The 17334-nt window shown below is 39.7% G+C and overlaps 2 protein-coding genes across 8 annotated transcripts in view; both read right to left on the bottom strand.

The window, feature by feature from the left end:
- lingo2 (leucine rich repeat and Ig domain containing 2) overlaps positions 1 to 17334 on the bottom strand; it is a 240796-nt gene that overhangs the window by 109264 nt on the left and 114198 nt on the right. The gene's annotated exons all lie outside the window — the stretch shown is intronic.
- LOC117454121 (uncharacterized) lies at positions 8580 to 12429 on the bottom strand. Of its 2 annotated transcripts, XM_071204522.1 has the most exons (9): positions 12169 to 12429; positions 11416 to 11576; positions 10767 to 11066; positions 10623 to 10659; positions 10362 to 10519; positions 10126 to 10234; positions 9456 to 9699; positions 9083 to 9239; positions 8580 to 8981 (listed from the first exon to the last, which is right to left on the bottom strand). In XM_071204522.1, the coding sequence occupies exons 5-9, from the start codon at positions 10467 to 10469 to the stop codon at positions 8703 to 8705; spliced, it is 897 nt and encodes a 298-aa protein (XP_071060623.1). In that variant the 5' UTR covers positions 10470 to 10519; positions 10623 to 10659; positions 10767 to 11066; positions 11416 to 11576; positions 12169 to 12429; the 3' UTR covers positions 8580 to 8702. The 2 variants fall into 2 exon arrangements, with proteins under 2 accessions (XP_071060623.1, XP_033949118.1); XM_034093227.2 differs by having other exon boundaries at positions 10623 to 10656; positions 11416 to 12429.

Genomic DNA, 17334 nt, shown 5'->3' with positions numbered 1-17334 from the left:
CTTCTGTTTGCATACGCGTTGAGGCGCATCCCATAGTGAGACATCTCACTTCATGTTACTCTGACTGGGGTTACGTAAGTAACCTATAGACTCCCAGCAGCTTCTACTGAAGCCTTCCGAGTAAATCGCCAGAACGCCGACACCTCCTTATATCCACCGCTCCTATGTTTTATTTTGTGTTGCCATAAGTTATGCGTTTCTGCGCTGGGCTAATGCTAATAATGCAATGCGAGGATAATAAAATGGCGGCTTCACAACATTTTTGGGAGTTTTACGGGGCGTGGTTTGCAATCCGCTCAGCCAATCAGACATAGGAACCTTTTTCTCCCACGAAAGTAGGCTACCTGCTCTCTAGCAGGGATGGAAAAGGGGGTAAAAAGGTTCTCATTAGCCGTGTTCACACCGAGTACTTTTCACCCGTACTTTTCACGTTTAGTTCCGTTAGTACCCCTGATGTTGCGTTCACACCAAAACAATAACTAAGTGCCGGGAACTTTTCACCCCATTTTTAGCACCTGCTGAGAGCAGGTACTTTCCTGGGGAAAAAAAGTACCACAGTTCTGATTGGCTGGGCGATTGCAAACCACGCCCCGTAAAACTCTGAAATGTTTTTTAGAGCCGCCATTTTATTATCCTCGCATTAGCATTATTAGTATTAGCATTCGCCCAGCGCAAACACAGAGAGACTCACTTATGGCAACTCCGGGAACTTCCGGCCGGGGACTTCGGGTGGCAGTATACGCCGTGAAGTGGTTTGCGTAAATGCTCCATTTGGTTTATGTGTACAGCTGAACACACTATGGCAGAAATATATTGTTTATGCTACCCGTTGTGTTGGACATTTCTACCCTCCAAAGAGCTACTCATTTTCTCCACAGGCTTGTCATTTAAGCCCGAGCTATTAGCGAAAAACATATAGGTATTCATTTGCATATGTTAAATTATGTATGCCACAATGTTCACATTCCATTCTTCAAACAATTAAAAGATTATTACCCAGGACCAAACTCAAATTACAAGCATGTTCACATGTGTCATGTTTCAGTACGCAAGCCTGCAGGTCGTTAAGGAGATTTTAATTGTAGTGTGTTGAAGACAAGCAATGCAATGACAGATGTTACACTGGTGTTTGTTTTTCTGCCATCAGCTTATTTTAACAAATGACACAAGTGCAAAGTGGGGTTCTTATCAGTGTCAGGCAATGCCATGCCAAATCCAATCTCAAAAAACACCTTGCCCATTCTGTCACTCATCTCTCCATCAAAGAGCCTACAGTACATTGTGGAAATATGTAACCATGGAGAAACAGAAACACAATGTTCTCGGCCAAATGTGGAAGGGTAAGGAAATGGGGAGGACAAATTATTGGGGAGACATATTGTGAAAAACGTAATGAAAGAAAATGTAAAATAAATATAAAGAAAGATGATTAAATCTGTCTGATAATGTTAGCGTTCCATGATAACTCATTTACATAGACAGTCCCTGATGAATTCAATAACAAATGTACAGACATGTCTAACTGTTCATAATGAAGACTGTATTTCTAGTACGTGTCTGTCTCTGTGATTGTGTGTTTCACATGCACAATTCTAAAGCCATAATCCCCTTGTTGTTCAAGGTTGGACCCATGGTAATTTTAGAAATCACTGTGTGTGTGCTGAAAGTTTATATCGAGATTATTTCAGCATCAATGTATGAAAGATAATAATGTATGATCTTTGAAGAGATCAATCTCTTGACTGTTGTGCTTGTTAAGGCATGGCATAGGTCAGAGAATATCTCTGAAGCAATAATTCCTGGGGGAAGGGAGGATATTGTACCACTCGCTGCTCTTTGAGTGGTGCCTCTGCAATCTGCCGGCCTAAGAACTGCACTCCTCATTCTGTATGCATGCAATGCATCAAGTAAAGCTGTCATAACTTATTTATTTCCTAAGTGACTTTGTGGGGAAACAATATTTACAAGTCACTATGGTACATTATGTGTTGATCTTTCAAATTATTTGCTTACTGTGCTCGAGGCATCGCTCAATAAATCTGTGTGAACAGGTATGTTAATCTAGGCCGGAGATATAAATAGATTTCTGTTCAGAGAGGAAATACTGTGGCACCTGAGATAACATGCAATTTGTCATTCTTTCAGATGGCAATACTAACTACTTGATTCCGAGAAGTGACCTTTATTAAAGCTGATTTGTTCTGTCTTGTCTTCCAGTCGTTTAAGGGCTTTTATCTTACACGAAGAAAAAAATGGTAGGTGCGGTATAATCTATTGAAAGCTACTGCCTACAACCACTTTCCCTGCTATGCTATGTCAGTAAATGAAAGCAAAACATTATGCTGCTATCTTTTTACAGTTTTCCTTTTGCTCAGATGACTGTTCCGAGATCAGTGCTGTCCCTAAGCGGAAGGGAGCTGAAAAAGGTCACGACTGGGGAATGAGAGAATGGTGAGAGCCAAACACGCTACATCTCTCCATTCAGCACTTTGCTTAGATATTGAGTTACACGGGTACATTACTGCGTCCCAGAGCTACCCGGTCGCTGGCTTTATGTATCCACCTCTAACATAAAATGGCTTTTTTTGTTACAAAACAGCAAGGAAATACCAGCCCTGTCTCTAAGAAAGCAACTACACAGTCTCGCACATAAATATGATTTACCAGGAATGTGCTATGTTTGTATACAACTGTCTAGAATGTATGGCTATGGTTCTGCCTATAATGGAGACATATACAGAGAGGCAGGTGCTGGCAAGAAACTCATATACTCCTGCAGTGCACAGTCAAGGCTGTAGATTTCAATAAGATGCTATGCTTTCATTAGCCTGCATTAAATACACCACTTAGACTTTGTTGCTGTCAACAGACTAATGAGGATTCAGTAACTTTGCTATGTGCAAATGTTAGCAACACTACTGTACTGGATGGCTTGTATTTACAAAAACAACGTTGGATTAAGTCAAGATTAACATTTTAAGGTTAAGACTCACAAGCTCATTAGGGAAAGACATAATGGGGAAGATGTCAGAATACATTGACTTTTCCTAAAAAGGTACAGTCCATGTGCACCTTTTCCTGTGCAGACACCTTTAAGGACATTGATTTACTTTAGATAACCACAGGTCAGGATTTTTAAGTAAGAAGAAAGTCATTTGGCCACTCACATTTGATTTTTTGATTTGATTTGATATACTTTATTAATCCCCGTGGGGAAATTGTTTCTCTGCATTTGACCCATCCTAGTGTTAGGAGCAGTGGGCTGCCATTTTTGAACAGCGCCCGGGGAGCAGTGTGGGGAACGGTGCCTTGCTCAAGGACACCTCGGTAGCACTTGGTCTTGCCGGGACTTGAACTGGTGACCTTCCAGTTGCCAAGCCAAGTCCCTATTGACTTCGCCACCACCGCCCAAATCAACAGAATATCTAATTTCTCCGATAGCAATTACATTAAAGGAGTCAAGTTTTGTCAGTGTAATCCGTTGTAATAATGTATGTGGCATTGTTTGATTTATTTGATAATGCTTTGGTAAATATTTTATAATGTATTTTTTGAAAAGTTGGAAGTTGGTATACTTTAATATTTGTAATATCTGGATGTATTGGTTAACGTGGGTCATTGCATTGTAAACCTACTTGAACTAGTCATGGCATCTATTAAAGCTGCCATGTATTTTTTGTTTTATTTTTTGTGTACAATATAAATTGTGTTTATATTCAGCATGGTTGTATCCCTGAGTTCAAATAAATCTTCTGTTTGCTTTAACTTCTGGTTAAACATTTACTTATTATAGTAACACTATATATTTGTTATTTCAAATAATGCATTGTGAACAGCCATGTGTGATCACTAGCAGCTTTTCCGTATTTGCCATTTTTTACGCATTCCCATGTCTGCTTTTGAATTACCGCCGCAAATGGGTAATCCCCAGAATAGCTTGAAATGTAAAGCAGGATGCTAATCGTATAGCAACATGTGTTTCCTCTGGAATTCTGATGTGTGAGTGTGGTGCAAGAAATGTCGTTGGAGCACTAGTTAAAACATTGCTCCACCGCGCTACTTGTGGTTTATTCTTTTTAATTATAAAATATTCACAATTATTTTGGTGCAACTAATGAAGTTGCACCAGCGTAAGTTCAACCAGGAAGACCGTCTTTACTCTTCATTTACTATTCCCACGTAACTACTCTCTCAACTCTCAATAACCGATCGGGGGCATCACTCGCCACCTTAACCAATCGCTTCGCTCTATTCCCAAGAGCCTATCATGCTAAACCTTTTAAATCTGCTCCCCCCCCCTCTGACAGTTGTCATTTCAGGTGATTCGACGCAACCCTCCTCCACCCCGTTTCACCTCCTGTCCCTCTGAATCCAGGGTCACGCTAAACCACTCCTCTTCAGACCGACACAACTATCCATTCACCACCACCAGTGTCTAGACCCCAGGGGGGTTTCATCGGATCGGTTCTACCCTCCCGAATGATACAGTACTTCCTGCACAACGGGGCCTAATCGCCAAAATCACCATTACATTCATATGTGTATCTCTGCAATAAATATGTATTCTTACATCAAAACTGTCTCCTGATTGAAATTGCTATGGCTTTAGTTCAGCATTGTTGTGCACATGTTTTGTTCACATTGTAATCCAATCTCTGTAGTCTGATACTGTTTATATAAACTCTTCCTTTTTAAGAAATGTATAGAGTTAGAAATGATAATACAGGCAGCATCTGAAACGATCTGCATTTCTAGGCATTTAGGAAGCACAATTTACTTTGGGATCTGAAGCATTCGTAGAATAGGTTTCACCTGGTCAGAAAAAGCCCGAGTACTTTGTCAATGAGTCACAGTGGAATGAATGCAGCACTGTGGAAATGGACTCAATGTGAGCCCTTCTGACTATAGGTCTTAAAATAGTAATGCAGTGAGCTCAGTTTCTATCATACATGTAGACTGTCATGGGGAATCGGTGGTGAGTGGGCGAGCCGCCTCTGACATGCCTTGTTAGAAATGTCTATCGATAATAAATGAGACTCTACTGCTGTCAGGGCACAATCCTGTAATTGGTGGGCTGGCAGTGTTAACAAACAGAACAACAATGTGTAAACCAGCAGAGCATGAACTCTGTGTGAATCTGTGTCTTAAATAGATAACAAAAACATGTGCTCATAATCACTTTTACCAGATTGGACTTGACTCGTACACTGTCTATATCATCCTGTGTGTTGTTGCATGGCGCCACATGTAGCTCTGCTGTCTTTGTTGGTTCAGTGATTGTTCTGAAAGCGGTAATATGGCTGCACTTCTGCCACCAAGACGCCCTACTGAACCATACATTTAGTGCAGCTTTGAAATCATTCTGTTTTGTCGGTACTCACATGTACCTTTGTAGGGATCCAGACTGACATCATTAGTGCACTAAGTGCTTCAGAGAATGCTGAGCCAATTAACCAGCTGCCTGACTTCTGGCAATGTAGTGAACAAATAAACTCTCCTTCCCACTACCTTGCCTCTGTGTACATGGCATCTCATCTCAGTTAAGTGCAATGGAGTATGATTTGAATATGTTATTATGTTTCCGTTGTATTGTGAGATAGAAGCTTATATTAATTGCTTATTAAATCAACATTAACCTTATAACACCATTTGCTGCAGAATAATACCACTGTGGCTGAGAGGGAGATTTTTTATGTTTTTATTTCGCCCCCACGCCTTCTCCGTGTGGCCATGACGAGAAGCATATCTCTGAGTTAACTATTTTGATTGACTTTGAAGTGAATTTTGTTCCAACTAAACATCTGTCACTTACTGTAATAGTCTGCTTATTATTATTAACACGTATAGAGTTTGCTACTTGGCAGTACCTGTATTTGTATATAACCATGTGACATGAGGCTGTACGTTTTAATTTAATAACTTATCATGGAAAGCCTTATATATTTTTTTCAGCTGATGTGAGTGGCAGGCAATCCTTTATCTTCTTGTCGTTTGCCATTTCCTACAATTAAACAATATAGTGATCAACTGGAAGGAATTACTCAATTTATTGCAGCAAATCATCCAACACAGGTCAATACAAAAATGTTTTTGCTCGAAGAGGTTTACTATCCTATTCAGAAAAACATTTTTAACAAGCATGTTTTTCAGTCCACCAGTGTATTAACCTGTTTTTCACGAAACTGTGTCTCAGGGCTTCTTAACATTTAATAATAACCTATTAATGTGTCATATATACCCACTTAACGGGAAGAAACTCAGCTGACGATACGAACCATATTCACACTAGAGTTATTTGATTAAATGAACCCAGGTTTATTTTATATAGATTATAATAAAAACCTTTCCATTAACACACATACTATCCGGTTTGTCCCAACCTACAGACTCTGGATCTTAATTTGAGAATTAATTCAGTGATGAATACAGATGAATAAATCTGTACAAAAGAAAGAAAGATGTATCTAAAGTTCCCACCTTGTATAGAGAGCAGGAAACTTCTCATTATTGTACTTTGACCAATTACTCATAGACATAATTTAATATTTTGATTGCAAACTGTCTTTTTAAACGCACTTACTTGTACTTTATAAAGTTAAAATAAGTACTGGGCTCATAGCTAGATGTAAAGCCATGAAACAGAAAGTGCAGATTAAGCCTCCAGATCACTAAGTCTGGAGACACTTGGTCAACATCGGAGAGTGGCTACCCAATACTCAAGAAAACCACAAGCTTTACAAAGCGGGAGGTCAAGGTCTTGACATACGGCTTCCAGTTCAATGCTGGACACAACGCACACAGACACACACCAGATAAATCACACGAGATCAGATGACCTACCTGTTCCCCCGTTGACCTTGCTAATAACAGCTACTGTTGTTCAACGGCTGAGAATTTAGCGGCATGCTAACAATGCTTCCACTCTCGGGAGTTGTAGTTTCAACCTTGCATCGCCTTGCTCCTTAAACTTAAGCTCTCCGTAAATTGCTGAATACCAGTCCTTGGAAATAGTGTGTTTAACAATTTAGACCAAAACAGGAACACATTTGTACAAACCCATGAACTAATCCAGCGCACTATGTATCTTATTACGCTGCTCCTGAGGATTGAGGAGATTTTTTCCCCATTGAGCACATTAACAGAGAATCAATTTGTCAGCGAGCAATGGAAAGAGGGGTTGTGTCATGCAGCATGGGATGGAGGTGGAGTTTTGCACTTTGGGTATCAGGTGTCAACTGCACTTTTTCAAGGAGACGGTAATGCCAGTGTGTGGGGCCGACGTGCAAATTAAATGGAGAGACAGAAAAATGCATTATTGATCAGGGTGATGCCAAAGTGTCTCGCTCACAGCACGGGATCAGGTTTAGGTGCAGGGTAATTAATCCACAGGCCTGAATAAAAGTGGAGGAACTGATCTGCAACCACTCCTTCCCCGTCTGCCTTTCTCTTTGTTCAAATGTCTACTTCATTCAACACAGAGAAAAATAGTTCGCTAGCTCGTAGGCAAAACCAGTGGAAGGCACCACTGGGATGGCTAGAACACACACATGCTGTTTCCTACGCATACATTCTCACACAAACAAAAATAGAAAAGGAGGTGAGAGACGGAGCGATGAGAGACACAACGAGCACCTGGGCGTTTGTTTCTGTCAAGCTGAGCAGGGCAGGTGTCCATTCGAGTCTTTCTTCTGTAATTACACACTGCAACATGCTATTTTCACATGCATTGTGTGCACGTAAATGATATGCTAGAACAAATGTTACATCATGTTTCAAATTATTTAATCGTTTTACTTCTCCTGGGTCCGCCCACAAAATGTGTTATATTTGCCACCGTCTAAAGTAGCTCTAAGGTCAAAACTGTTTTCTATACTATTCACTATATAACAAATCCATCACTTAATATTATTCTGATAAAATTATAGTTTCTTTCAGCTCCACAAAGAGTCTTCAAAATCAGTCAGTGTCATTTCAAGGAAATCTTCCTCTTTTTATTAAAACTTCTATTAAATGATCTTAAAGCTAAACTCCATCATTAAATTGTTTTACTTTTTAAAAGGTTATAAAATGAACAAAACAGCAAGCAGCCACAGGAAGAGAGTCACCTGCCGACACAACACAACATATATGTATAAGTAAGAAGTTGTTAGGTTCTGTGTTTCATTCAGTTGTCCCTTGAGGCTTAACTTACAGGCAAAACAAAAGTGATATACACTAAGCACTAAGTAGTTTTGGGCGGAGGGGAGATTCTGCCCTCACATTGTGGGGAACCTCTATAGCAGGGCTGCCAAGTTTCAGTAAAAAGTAGGAGTGAGACTTTTGGGGTTGATGCGTTCGACGTCGATTTTTTGTTGGCCTTTTTTAACGTCGATTTAGAGGAATATCTCAATTTAAATTAACATTAAGACTGTTGTGATGTCTTCACCCCCATGCCAGCTGCTCTCCCTGCACTGTCGGCCTTCTCATGCTTATATAGTGTTAATAATTGACCAGCACAAGTAGAAATGAAAACAATTGTAACAAGAAAAAGTTTAACAAATAAAATACATTTATTTATAAAATGTCAATATAATGAAACAATAGCAGCCTTTTCCTTTAGTGCATTTTTTCTTTAAGTGTAACAACATTAGAACCTGAATAATATATATATAATATATATTATAAAAAAATAAAGTGCATGTCTTTGTTTATGTTTTTTTCTTTTACATGACATGTCTCATGTTGTAGGTGTTTGTGGCTGATTTTGATGCCTTGATGACAGAGGGAGGGGGCTCCCATTTGAAACACTGTGGCTCAAGGTTTGCCATCTTCACAGTCATGATGGATGACAGAGTTCCATCAAGAGCCAAACTGTTTCGGGTTTTGCTTTTGTTCAGTCCCACCACAGAGAACACTCGTTCAGCATCAGCATTTGAATGCGGAAGTACCAACACCAACTTGGCAATAGGAGAGAGCCTCCCAAATCTGCTCATCCCGGTCACCTTTGAAAAATGTAGAAAGCCTAATTACTCTCAAGTATTTTTGTATAGAATTAAGTTGATTACGTCAATGGGTATTTCAAAGGGTGCAGAATAATTCTTACCTTATTCTTCATTGATGCCATGTTCCCCCAAAAGTTCTCTATGTCGAACGTGGCTGGGTCTTCGGGCATGGCAATGTCCATGGATTGGTAGTCCAGAAACTCCTCACCCAGTTTGTCATGCTCGTCAGGTCCGTTGTATGGGAGAAGTTCAGGAAACCTAAAAAGAACACAATGTGCACTGATCTGGTAAAGTAATGTAGCTGAAACAGGTTGTTTTTCAGATGTGGTCATTAAACTTTACAATCTATTAAGAAAATGTTAAGAAAATGTGCCAATAGTCTTTAACCTGCTCTACTTATTAAGTATATTGAGATAACTTGTGTTGTGATGTGGCACTATAGATAAATGTACTTGACTTGATACCCCAACTAACCTGTCGACAAAGTACAAGGCGTCTTCCACTCCACACTCTACCCTCTGCTGGACATCCAGAAACATGGCATGTTTTATGAGGGGCTCTCTCATGGGGAGTTTCTTCATGGCATACTCCACAGCCCTCACCAGAAACGCCACTGCTGCCTGCTGGAACCTCTGCACTTGCTGCGGTGTAATGTCTCCTGCATCAAGGAGCCTGTTGAGTGTACCTCGAGTAGTGAAGCCGATCACCAGCTTTTCTCCTACGAGAGACACAATAAATCAACAACGTCACCTCATTAAGGTGCTGTATGCGATTCTGGAGAAAGATTGATGCAATATGTTCTCATTCCCAACACCAACATGTCAGTATGAGACTGGGAATAAGACCGGTGTTGAGTCACTTTAGCAATCATCAACAACCACAATAGCTAACTTGAAAGCACCCCTTTAAGTATCTTCATCACATCAGTGACACAAGGTACAGTCACTCATTTGGGCTAAAAGGATAACATAAGAAAGTCCTGTGGACTTGTTTCCATTGTGGTCGTGTGTGATGAGATGAGATTATCAAACTCATAACTTGTCTGCACAAGCAGCCCTCTAACAAACACCAACAGTACGATGTGAGTGAGATCAGTGAGTGGAAAGTGTATGTGCATCTGCTGATGTGAAACTTGGAGGATTACCTGGCAGTTGGTTTGATGGGTCCTTATAGAGGATGTCATGCAATTCCTGGTGCTGCAGTGCTGCGGGCTTCAGAAACTTCGAAAGCAACTTGCGGATGAAACTCCGTATCTACAAATTTGTATTTCAGAAAAGATTTTCAAAATTAAATGTAATCTAGAAGTAGAGTGCTAATGAAAAAAGGAACAAACATAGTACATTATTACTAGCATACTGTATCCCAACCTTCCCAATGTACCTCATCATGTAGAAGGAAGATGGAGGACTTCTCTCTCTGGAGGAGGAGGCTGAAGGTGGAGAAGACTGGCAACGTTGCTTGATAGAACAGCAGGTACACCTCTGTCATTGGGTTAGAGAATGCTTCCAACAGCCTCCTGAACCTTGGTTGTTTCTCATCTGTGAATAAAAAAAACACAGGTTGTGCATACTACATACATTTACTTTTCAGTCTGTTATAATACTCGTTCGTTCATTTGGATCATTGAAATATAATGCCTACCTGATGACTTGAAGTAGCTGGCCAGTGGCTCATACTGCTGCAGGATACGAGTCAAACACCACAGCATAACAAACAACCTGTTAGACTTGACATTAGGCATAACGGATATGGTTGGTCATAGAAATCACACATGATTCAACTCACCTCCAAAAAGCCCAGGCCAGCCTGTTTGGCAGTGTTGTGGATGACGTGACAGGGCACCCATGGATGTAGATGTCTTCTACATCATCATCTTCTGTCTCCTCTGCAGTCTCATTCTCTGTGCCCTCTGGACACTCATTTTCCTCCGCTCTGTCATTCACTGAGAGATCCAAAGCCTCCTCCACTGTTTCCTCTGACCTGGTAAGTTTGGCAGGGGGTGGTTGACCCTCCACTGCCCAGAATGACAGCAGATCTCTATGCTGCTTCTTCTTTTTCTTATCCGACATCTTTCAGACTTTCAAACTAACAGACAGAAATCGAAGTACAGTTAAGGAATGAATGATCCAGTCTTAAAAGATAGCTACATGTTACTGTTTGATTGATTGAATATTTTATTAGACAGAAATGCAAACAACACAGGTACAGTACTGTAAATTCCCTTAGCTCATAGCAAGCATCCATTAGCTCACACACGCGTGATGATTTAACTAACACGGCTATAACTCACGGTTGTTTGTTGTTAAACCCACCGCAGCAACCTGCCACACTGCTCACCAGCAGCTTGTGTAACGCTCACGTAGTCAGACTCACCGTTGACTTCATAAAAATTAAAATAATGTGTTTGTAAAATTAAAATGAAGTGATTACCTACCGTTTGACCTCCCGCTTCAGATGAAAATGGGTTCTTCATAGGATAGAGACCAGACGCAATGACCCGCCCTAAGCTGCCTCTGATTGGTTTGTATACGGTGCCTTTCTCGGTCAGCCAATCGGGGGCAGAATAGGGCGGGCTCACCCTATCCCTGACTCGAACTACGGCAAACCTCAAGCAACAAGTTATGGAAATATATCATTAAATAAAAAAATAATTATAAAGTAGTGAGAGGGGGGGAAAGCGTGTGAAATGGCAAGTGTGGCGTGAGGCGTGTGAAGAGGTTAAATTGCGTGACTCTCACTCTCAAAGGGTGAGACTTGGCAGCTCTGAGTCTATAGTCTATAGAGTCTATAGTGAGCTGTGTATTAACAGGGAGGTTTCACCAACTAAAATGTAAGGCTTGTTAAGACCACTTTGAATATCATTTAAGATCTATTTCACGGCAAGAAAGTATGAAGGAAATTGCTATGAAAGAAGAAATACGTCCCATAATACTTACAAAATAAGTGTATTCATGTTGAACACAAGAACGATGACTGAACATAACAGCATAACAGTACACAGAACTGTGTTAGTGTGTTAGACAAAAAATGTGTACGTGTGTGTCTGTGTCGGTGTGGGTGTCTCTGTTTATGTGTGTGGGTGTGTGTGACAAGAGCTTTCTTCTGAGCTCTGCTGCTTTGGCTACAATCTTTCATCGTTGCTGTTGTAGGATGGGTGTTTAACTATGGTATTTAGCGTCCACAACACCTCCGCTTTTATGGTTGACGTAGACCCAAACGTCCCCCGATGTTGTTGTGGGAGCTGCTGCACTAGCTAACGCTACATTTTGTTGCAAACGATGCAGCGGGCTTCAAACACGTTCCCCTCCACTGGTTTCAACCAAGCACCAAATTCGATGTTTTCCAACCAAATACGGTTGAACTTACACTTCCCCATATGTATTTGTATCCTAAGTAGATTTGAAGACACCCGAGTTTCTGACTGCCGCTAGCTGAAGCTTGGTTGCTAGCTGGGTGTTCTCCGATAAGGGTCCGGGGAAAACAAAGTTAGTGAGTACTGGTTCTATGTTGATTTATTTCAATACAAATTGTTGGGGGGAACTGAAAGGCTATTACCATACTTGTTACTTTGCAGCCCGGACATTTCCCCCAAAACACATTTAGACGGGATCGCAACACAGAAGTTGGCTACCTTTCAAATTCGATCATTTTTAAGAGCTTCTAAAATCATATTTAAGACCTTTCTTATTTTATTTTTTATCATATTTAAGACTTTTTAAGGCCTTCAATTCTGATTATCAAATGTAAGACTTTTTAAGACTTTTAACCCTGATTAAGATCTGCAAAAGGCAAGAGTTTGTTATTTCTTTACACTTGAACTCAAATTTGTACTAGAAAAGAATTACGTACAAAGCTGATTTCTCTAGCTTCAGAAAGCCGTCATAAATGGAAGAAACTACAGATTTATTTTAAGGCCTATATTTATAGGCCTTAAAATAAATCTAGCCAACCAGATTTTCTATAGCACTAATGCACCACTTAATTTGGTGCATTTTCTAAACATTCTGTTTAGGCTGCTGAGCAATTGACATTGAAACGTGAAAAAAACCTCTCAACTAATGCTTGAAAGTAGACAGGATAAAACATAGTCATAGCTGCACTTATTTTGTTCTTTCTTTTAATTAAAATAATTTATTAAATTCACTTATAATTGATGTAATGGAGCTTTCAAATAGAATCATATAAAGTGTAATTATGCCAGTTGACACATAAATTGAGCATTTGACTGCAGGTTTTAGTGTGCACAGATACAAATAGATCAACCAGTGTCACTGGGGATGAAGTATTGTCGTTAAGGTAATAGGCTGCCCGTAAATAGGAGGTTTAACACGTCTCCTCAACATCTGCCACGATAATGGCTTCCCTTATCAAAATGGAAAAAAACAAAATAAGTATTCGCTCGATATCTCCAAAACAATTGACTATAGAAGCACTTTAGAAAATCTATCGTCAAAGTATTTGTAATTGTTGTCAATCTAAATGAGCGTAAAAGAAAGAAATAACACAAAACAAATACAACATATCTTAGTTTCCTGTCAGGTAGGAACACCTGTACTTACAATGATTTATATGGCGACGTTGAGTGATGTCTACCATAGGTGCGGATACTGAGAAATGTATTGGATTGGGATATATTGATACATTTAGGGTTATAATAAAAGTTCCCATTTGCAAGTTTTCTCTTCATCTAACATCACCACAATATGTGTGGGCTGCCTGTCTGCTTCTGTCTCTTTGAATGCTAATCACCCACATCCACTATCTCTGCCAAGCACAGTATTGTATTTAAAGTCTCTAGTGCATTTACAAAAGAAGACTATTTTCTTTAAGCCATAGTCACGCAAAAAAAAAATCTTTGTTGATCTGATAGGCCCTATTAACATAATCTCTACCACGTTATTCAAACACACACAGAGACGGACACAAATCACACCAAAGCGTCCACCTCTAACACTACCTACATTTATTCCAGGACAACTGATCCATCCATCTTTCAGTATGTCACCCAATTAAAGCTTTTGGGCCATGATGAAATGAACCAATTAAGTGGTGCACTTCTGCTTGGGCAGAGATGCATCTCTTAATGGCTGAAACTCGCTCACAAGAATACCACGTCCCTATCGCCTCTCGGCCTCATTAACATGGAGCTATTAGCCATCACTCATATCCACTAGCGCTCGCACTAACACCCAGCGAACAGGCGTTCATGCATGTGTTCTGGTGAATCATAATGCACTAACACTTGAGTAACAGGAACACAGCACGAAACATCCTCCGCATTCTGCAGACAGTCCCTCGGTGAAACTGTATAGCGGTAGATACAATTAGATGAGCATAAGTTCAGGTGCATAAAAGACCAAAGTTGACCCTGGAAAAAAAAAGTGAAGAAGATGAAAGGCAGCTCTGAATCTGGCAGTTTGACAGTGAGTCATTTGTGTTTGTATGCCCATTCTACATTACAAGACATTTAGTTTGAGTCTCACACATCCCAATGTTTCTAATTATTGCAAATATTAGATTCTCTAATCTTTTCTGGGTGCCATGAATCATCACACATTGTAATCAATATTATTTACAATGTTGCTTAAATGTAGAAATGTACCATAATTCTATTATTTGGTTTTGCCTGCCATGATAACAGTCAAATAAAATACTGTTTTGAAGTTTGTACAGTGTTTTACCATGGCATAATGGGTAAGAAAGCACATTAATGGGTTAAGGGAATATTGCTGCACATAAGATTGGAAGTAATTTGGCACCAAAAGTTCAGTTTGAGTTCAATCAGCTTGCCAAAGTCAGCTGATATGCAGAAACCTTTTTAAGAGTGCGGTACACTTCATGTTCTCACCCTCCCATTTCCTCAACATTCACACTTCCATCTCTTATGTCCACCTCTGCAACCGATCACGTTGAAAATCCTCCCTTTCTTCTTTTTTGGAATACAAAACATCATATGCTCATGATCTATTAAGCAGCTTTTGATAATTTGACTTGTGATACATGAAGGTGTCTTTACATCTACTGACAGACAAGATGTCAGGGTTTTATCTTTACACTTCGTAGAACAGCATGTTTGTGGTATTGGTAATCAAGGGATTTCCTGTTAAGCCCCAAAGACCCCTTCGGCGGGTCTTTTTTTCACGACACTGTGTGTCAGGGCTTCTTAATATTACAAAAACTATCAATGTGTCATACCCTCCTAACGGGAAGAAACTCAGCTAACTGATGATACGAACCATTTTTACCGAAACAAAACACAAGTCTCACAAGAAGGGTCTAAATGAGCCCTGAGCGAAAACATGCTAACACACTTAGCACAGAACTCTAGCTATACCTATCGATATACTTATTGGTTAATCCAATGTGTCTGTTACTGTGAAAAAAATATGTTATGGCTCTAGCGGTTAAAAAGAGATGTCAATCATCAAAATCGACCAAGGGGGATAGATAGGTCAAATCCACCCAAATAATGTTTTTTTCTTTGCTAAATCTCTCTAAAAAGGTCAAATGTCACTTGTTTTGGATCAATCTTGATACAGGGTACTTATATGTTATAGTTTGGATTCCTAAAGCTTTTTGTCTACTATCCCATCATTCAAGGGTGGTTTTGTTTTCACTATAAGTAATGTGTTTTTTTTGGACGGGCACAATAATGTACATGTTCAATCTGAATTTACTTTAAAATAAAAAAAATCTATATTGATTCTGACTTTTCTACATCCAACTCACAGGTTTATCATTGCGTTGAGAAACAAGATTATTAATGTTCCCCTTTTAGAAGTGTAGTTATGGTCATGTGTTCTGGGAATGTCATTTTCGAGCCTGAGACCTGGAAAACAGGCTCGGGGCTTAATAGGTGGCGAAATGCAAAATCATGTTCTGTCGAAGGTGGTACTTGTTATAGGTTTCTCCGAATTATACAATTGAGTCCTGCTTGTGATAACACTGCTATGCAGGTGACATGAGGAATCCATATTGCCTGCTAAAATAAACACTTCATTTACTGTTCAATTAAAATGAAGCTGAAATGTACGCATCCAATATACATTGTTATCTTAATCTCCATTTGGTTACATTTCTTGAATATTTAAATAATTCATATTGCTACTGCATACGATATTCTCCGCATCTCCATTTGGATACATTTCCTGCATAATATTCAATGACTGTTGCAACTGTTTACATTGTTTACTCTGCCTTGACCACAGAAGCACTATATTCTCCATCATTTGCAGAGTATGAAGGTCCAATACATATTATATTACAGAGCGTTGAATCATAGACTTAAGATTCAGAATGCGCTGTAAACACATTTCTTTCTGCATATGAAAAGGAAATCATAATTTTTTTTGTGTGCAAAACAGAGTGTGTCTCGTTACAGTCGAAACACTCACAAGGTAATAACCATTTCGATGCAGTATGAATCATGGTGGTCGAGTACTGCATTATAAAAGCAGCAGTGACAATGTTCAAAAATAACCAACACTACACGATAACACTGCTTCATTTGTGACAATAACTGTTGGCTTGCGCGTTTGGCATTCATTTGGATCATCCGGGAATCCTAGACGTAGATCATTTGCTGTAACTTTCACGTTTGTAGATCTTATTCACCTTAGTGACAAGCCGTGGAGATAATGAAAATATAATCTGATGTCCTCCATCTCATGCGGTTTGTCTCTTTATGGTTTGGAAATGGCCCTCAATCTTCCTCCCTGAGAAATCAGTCTGCATTGCTAAGATTAGATCCCCCCCCCCAGGCTTCTTGTATCTGACCCCCTGGGTGTAGCTGCAGGGGGTCGCAGATACTCTCGCCTCTGACATTGACTAGAATAAAGGGATGAAGGGAGACAAGGGTATCTGAGCAGATTGCTTCTCCACTCCTCTTACATTGATTCCTCACTTCTAAAAAGATGACACGGTCGACGCTGATATAAAGCTTACTTAGATTCCCTTTTTAAATAGTTGAATGAATCCTGCAAATTGTAAAAAATAACCTCCCCAGAGTTGCAGCTTGAAAGACTCTTTCATACAATAAATGTGTTCCTTTTTGTTTCTCGTCACAAACTAAACAGTCACATGCCTTTTAGTTCTTAATTCAGTTTCCCGGCAGATGGCAGGTTGGATCAGACACTGCACGGCGTACAGGAGGAGATGCTCACCAATCCATCAGGCTCATTTCAATGTTAATGGGCAATGTGTCGCTTAATTTGTCCCTGATGAGGACGTACTTAAAAACCCTGACATTGGGCTCTCATTACATCAACTGAGAGACATCAGTTTAGGTCACACAATAATGCATCTTGAAAGTATCAAACATTTTTTTTATAAAACCTTCAATGTCATTCTGATT

The sequence above is a fragment of the Pseudochaenichthys georgianus genome, chromosome 10 (assembly GCF_902827115.2).
Source record: "Pseudochaenichthys georgianus chromosome 10, fPseGeo1.2, whole genome shotgun sequence".
Classification (NCBI taxonomy): Eukaryota; Metazoa; Chordata; class Actinopteri; order Perciformes; family Channichthyidae; genus Pseudochaenichthys; species Pseudochaenichthys georgianus.
Note: the sequence above shows the minus strand (reverse complement) of the source record. Positions and strands in the feature narration are given on the sequence as shown.